Here is a 6,841-nt window from a genome sequence, read left to right as displayed (position 1 = left end):
AATCATGTCCTATGAATGAATGATTGAACGAAGGAACGAACAAATGAATAAATGATAGAATGAATAAATGAATGAATGAATGAATGAATGAATGAATGAATGAATGAATGAATGAATGAATGAATGAATGAATGAATGAATGAATGAATGAATGAATGAATGAATGAATGAATGAATGAATGAATGAATGAATGAATGAATGAATGAATGAATGAATGAATGAATGAATGAATGAATGAATGAATGAATGAATGAATGAATGAATGAATGAATGAATGAATGAATGAATGAATGAATGAATGAATGAATGAATGAATGAATGAATGAATGAATGAATGAATGAATGAATGAATGAATGAATGAATGAATGAATGAATGAATGAATGAATGAATGAATGAATGAATGAATGAATGAATGAATGAATGAATGAATGAATGAATGAATGAATGAATGAATGAATGAATGAATGAATGAATGAATGAATGAATGAATGAATGAATGAATGAATGAATGAATGAATGAATGAATGAATGAATGAATGAATGAATGAATGAATGAATGAATGAATGAATGAATGAATGAATGAATGAATGAATGAATGAATGAATGAATGAATGAATGAATGAATGAATGAATGAATGAATGAATTGAATTTTATTCTTTTTCTCATTATTTGCCGTGCGAGTCAATTAGTTATTTATACCCTATCCTGTTCTATCTCATTGTTTTTCACATTATTTTATCTCCATCTCCCTCTCTCTCTCTCTCTTTTTCTCTCTCTATTTTCATCCCTCCCCTCTCTCTTTTTCTCTGTTCTCCTTTTACTAGAGCGCTTTCAAATGAAATTAAAGTAGGAGCAATTATCTTTGCTACAGCTACGGTCTCTTATGTTGAAGGGGGTGCATAATTAGCACACAATTTAATTAATTACAATTAATTAACAGTTAACGAACAAAAAACAATTATTATTAATTGACAAATTAATGAACGAGCATCACTAATTGAAAAAGATTCAAGTATTTTTAGAATCGTGAGAACCCTGAACTTGTGATGAAGATAATAATTATCGGAATAATAATTGAGGAGAAAGAATCGCGAAAAACAACAGAGAAACAACAATAAATTTTTCGTCAACTGCAACTCATATTTTCACCATCGTCATCATCATCGTCATAATCATCGTCATCATCATCATCATCGTCATCATCATCATCGTCGTCATCGTCATCATAGTCATCATCGTCATCGTCGTCAGCATCGTCGTCATCATCATCATCATCATGGCAGCACAACTCGACTCGGAAAGAGAGCAGACGTTTGAAGAAAAGATGGCAGGCACCATGCTGGGTATCGTGACGTCATTACTGACAACTTCCGTCTATGATAATAAATGCTGAACATTCATATCACCTACTAAGCGGTCGTCCCGGTTTGCACATTTTACACACACGCTCACACATATACACATACACACATACATACACGTACATACACGCACGTACACACATTGCCATGTGTACGAAAGTACACACACACACGTACATTCACTACACTCACACGCATATTCATTCAGAGAAAGAGAGAAAGAGAGAAAAAGAGAGAGTATGAAAGAAAGAGACTTGAGTACTTTCACGTGCACACATGCACACGTACACAGCACACACGATTTGATTTACATACACAGGCAAGTACATATCTCTGCAATGTTTCACAGTTCGATGCTTCCAGACATAAAAAAAATAATCAAATCTTGATGAACGTCCAACAATTAAAAAATTAAACAAACTCCATTTTATATTACAGACGCACACATACATAAACACATAGACACATATACATTTCTCTCTTCCTCTCTCTTCTCTCTCTCTCTCTTTCTCTCTTTTTCCATAACACACGCACGCTCACACACACACACACACACGCGTGCGCGCGCGCCCACACTGCACTCGCTTTTATATTTCAATCGATCGTGTTCTCGATAATTTAGATCGATATTATTGCATTTTATTTTTCTGTAAGATGTTGTGCATCTATGTGTGCGTATATGCTTATGTATGTGTGTGTATGTGTGTGTGTATGTATGTGTTTGTTTTTGCTTGTGTGTGCGTGTGAGTGAGTGAGATAAATTTAGTTACGGAAATTGTGAGATAATCCCTTGCACTATAACAGATCAACAAGAAAAATGAAACCATCGAAAATATAATCGATATTTTTTTATTGCTCTTAACAAAATCAAACTTAAAAATTTGTAAATCTAGAGATTCTTCAATTTTAAGACATTCAAAATGCCATAACTCATAAGACATTAAACAAAACAGAACGAAATGGAAAAAACATTATATTTAAAATCTGACTCTAACAACTCAGTCAAAAATTACAGTAACAACAACAACAAACAAACAAATATTACAACAACAAAAACAACACAACTTTAAAAACAGCAATAAAATTTTATGTATAAAAAACTCAATGACATTAGCATATTTAACGGGAATTGGTAACACTAATCAATAACATCAACCTTGATATTAATAGTACTTGAAGACATTTCTGACATCAATATAGCAACATCAACATTGGTCGTATTAATTACAGTTATATCAACACAAATCATATCGTTACATTACATCGCGAAAGACATTAGTAATGTTGTTAAATAAACAATGCCTGATGAACATAGGCGTAAAATAGTAACTAAATTAATCATTGATAGTAATAATACAAGTGTTAATGTAATAATAATAATTATTATTATTATAACAGCAATAATATCATCACCATCATCATCAATAACATTACTATCATCAACATTTTCAACAAAAAGACCATCATCACCGTCACCGCCGTCGTCGTCATCATCATCATGATGATGATGACGACGTCATCATCATCATCATCGTCATCATCATCATCATCGTCATCATCATCATCATCATTACCATCATCATCTTCATCATCATCATCATCATTACCATCATCATCTTCATCATCACCAACGATCGTGTAATGAACTAATTGCAGGATACAGAGTGTCTGGAAAGCTGTCACATGATCACGGAAGCTCTCATGACGTCATCATCATCGTCATCGCCATCATCATCGTTGTCATCATTGAGGAACAATATATGCGGATTGAACTGTCGGATCAAATTTTACGCTGGCAAAAGCACCAATAATAATAATAATAACAACAACAAAAATAATAACAATAATAATAACAGTGACAATAATAACAATGACAACAATAATAAAAATAATAATAATAACGACGATTATGATGATGATGGTGGAGTTGGTATAAGGAAGCCAGTAAAGCTGAAAAGAGAGACCGTTGGTTATAAAAGAAATAAAAATAATAAAATAAACAGCAACAACAACAATAATAATAACAACAATAAGAATAGCAAGAGTAACAATGATGAAAATGATGAAGCATTTTATCTGCACGACTCGAACGATTATAACAGTGATAATAAAAGTTCGAAAAATTTGAAGAATAAGAAAAAAAATACAGACGCAAATTCAAGCGAAAATGTTAATAAAAAAAATGATGACAATGATGATGATGATGATGACGATAATGATGATGATTTTTATGATAAGGAGATAATTTACGACTACGATACAAGTGAGTACGACGATGATGACGACGATGATGACACAACCATCATTAACATTCACGATGATGATGATGAAGAAGACGACGATGACGATGATAGTAGTGATTTTGATCGAAAATGTGTAAAGGAATGCAGTAATGTCATCAAAAAAGGTTATTTGCGAATTAATTTTTTGGATTGACTTGGATAAAAAATTGACCGATTAATTATAGCTCTTGTATTTTTGTACTTAAGTATTTTGTCACTATTGCAAAAATGTTTATGTATGTATGTATGTATGTATGTATGTATGTATGTATGAATGTATGTATGTATGTATGTATGTATATATGTATGTATGTATGTATGTATGTATGTATGTACGTACGTACGTACGTACGTATGTATGTATGATGTATGTAATTGGGTGTTGTACAAAGAAAAGCGCTTGCACGCATTCACACGTACGTACGAGTGCGATTGTCAACTGGTATTGATTTATTGGTAACAGTTTGTTTTTTACTCTGTTGTGCATCTATCTCATTGGTTAATTCATTCATCAGTCCGTCTTTTGGTTTATTTCCTCTTTCAGTCTTTCATTCGTTAGTTCAATTATTAATCTGTTCATTTGTTTGTTCACTTGTTTGTTCGGTAGTTTGTTCGTTCGTTTGTTCATCATTTGATGCCCTTGGTTTTTTCTTTGTTTATAAAACTACATTTATACTTTTTAATTTATTTAATTTTTTTGCAGTCGTTCTTTTATCTCATTCATTTTTTACACTATTTTTCATTCCATCCATTTTTGATCTCACGTAATTCATTCATTCGTTCGTTCGTTCGTTCGTTCATTCATTCGTTCATTCATTTCTTCGCTCTTTCATTCATTTCATTACTCGCTCGTTTCCTCGTAACTTATTGTTAGCGTTAATAGCATTTCAGCGTTGAGGACATATTCGGCGCGACGACCAGTGTGAATTGATGATGATGATGGCGAAGATGATGATGATGATGTCAATGATGATGATGATGTCAATGATGATGATGATGGTGGTGGTGGTTATGATGACAATGATAAAGCAAAAACAAAAGTTATGTGAGTTGTAGAGTAGACAGTAGAAGTAGCAGCAATAGCAGTAGCAGTAGCAGCAGCAGTAATTTCAGAAGCAATACAATTGATAGCACTTGTAATAACATTTAAAGTCGCAAGTCATGTATTGAGATGGGGCTAGCTTAGTGGAGCGTGTTGATTTATGAAATCTCTTTCATTCCATTGTATCAATCATTTCTCTATATTTACATATCCACACGCATATCCAAGACTGCTCAAACATACATCACCCATCCATCCACACACACACACACACACACACACACACACACACACACACACACACACACACACACACACATCTACACACACAGACACGTTCACACACACACACACACACACACACACACACACACACACACACACAACATACAATCAAGCACATAGTGTTTGCGTTTACTGTAATGAATACACATTAATATTCGTGCGTAAAATGAAAAATAAAATTTATAACCTTAGACAGCGCCATCATTCACACTAAATTACACAAAATTAATTTCTTAAATGGCATTTAAAAAATTAATTTGCATATAATTCATAATAATTTTTGAACTTTATCATCAATTGCGGATGAAGTTAAATGGATGTGACAAATAGTGTATAGAAAAACTTTGAATATGTATCCAAAATACGTACACTTTTAATTTAACTGTACACTAAACATCAAAACACGTCATCTTCTTCTCACATACACTCTTTATCCAATTCCTTGGACAACCTCCGGAGAATTCTCTCCAATTCCTGAGTTTTTTTCTTCAGGTCATTCTCAAACAAAATTTAATTTAATTGTTAGAAAAATTTATCGTGCATTGATATGGCACTATGTATGTATGTATGTATGTATGTATGTATGTATGTATGTATGTATGTATGTATGTATGTATGTATGTGTGTGTGTGTGTGTGTGTGTGTGTGTGTGTGTGTGTGTGTGTGTGTGTGTGTGTATGTATGTATGTATGTATGTATGTATGTATGTATGTATGTATGTATGTATGTATGTATGTATGTATGTATATGTGTGTGTGTGTGTGTGTGTGTGTGTGTGTGTGTGTGTGTGTGTGTGTGTGTGTGTGTGTGTGTGTGTGTATGTATGTATGTATGTATGTATGTATGTATGTATGTATGTATGTATGTATGTATGTATGTATGTATGTATGTATGTATGTATGTATGTATGTATGTATGTATGTATGTATGTATGTATGTATGTATGTATGTATGTATGTATGTATGTATGTATGTATGTATGTATGTATGTATGTATGTATGGATGTATGTATGTATGTATGTAAGGGGAGTTACGTTATATAACATTTTATTTCAAATAGTATTGAAAAATTTTTCACATTCGTCTGCGGGCGGGTCAGTAACATTAAAACAAATTTTTCAACTACATAGTGATTATTGTTGGTTTTTGGTTAGTTGAATGGCTGGCCAATCGGTTGATTGATTGGTAGGATGGTTGGTTGGTAGGATAGTTGGTTTGATGGTTGATTGGTTGGGTAGTTGACTGGTTGGTTGGTAGGATGGTTGGTTGGTGGATTGGTTGGTTGGTCTGTCGGTTGGATGGTTGGTTGGATGGATGATTGATTGGTTAATTTGTTGGTTAAATGGTTGATTGATTGGTTGGTTGGTTGTTTGGATAGTTGAATGATTGATTGATTAATTGATTGATCAACCAGCGGTGTGTTCCTTCCTTCCTCGGTAACCTGGCAGAATTTATTTGTTAATACATCCTGCTTACGTAGAACGCTTTGTGTTGAAATGTGCTGTCGTGTTCAGACGGGATTAAAATGTTTTAAAATAAATTACACACGCACGCACACACAGACGGGCACACAGACAAACACACATACACACACGCACACACACACGCACACTCACACAGACACAGGCACACAATTTTAATCATATTTACAACTTCCGTCCAATACAAAACGAACTTTTCTACATGATTTTTTTTTATTTTCATTCTTCGTCCCGCTTGTTGCTGCTTTCTTCAACTAATCCAATTCATCAAATATGAAATGTTTCATATCTTCTGTTTGGTTTGAGATTGGCTGTAGGGACATTTTTGTGCTGCGTTGTGTGTGCTTTTGTGTTGTGTGTGCGTATGCGTTTGTGTTACGTGTG

The 6,841-nt window shown here is 33.3% G+C and overlaps 1 protein-coding gene across 1 annotated transcript; it reads left to right on the top strand.

The window, feature by feature from the left end:
- Positions 1 to 2,664: 2,664 nt before the first annotated feature.
- HELRODRAFT_165599 (hypothetical protein) lies at positions 2,665 to 5,095 on the top strand (the record flags this gene model as incomplete). Its single annotated transcript, XM_009032137.1, has 4 exons — positions 2,665 to 2,691; positions 3,023 to 3,629; positions 5,023 to 5,026; positions 5,089 to 5,095. The coding sequence occupies 4 exons, from the start codon at positions 2,665 to 2,667 to the stop codon at positions 5,093 to 5,095; spliced, it is 645 nt and encodes a 214-aa protein (XP_009030385.1).
- Between the last annotated feature and the right edge of the window lie 1,746 nt (positions 5,096 to 6,841).

This window comes from Helobdella robusta, assembly GCF_000326865.2.
Source record: "Helobdella robusta unplaced genomic scaffold HELROscaffold_8, whole genome shotgun sequence".
Lineage (NCBI taxonomy): Eukaryota > Metazoa > Annelida > Clitellata > Rhynchobdellida > Glossiphoniidae > Helobdella > Helobdella robusta.
The sequence above is the reverse complement of the archived record's forward strand: the minus strand, read 5'-3'. Positions and strand labels throughout refer to the sequence as shown.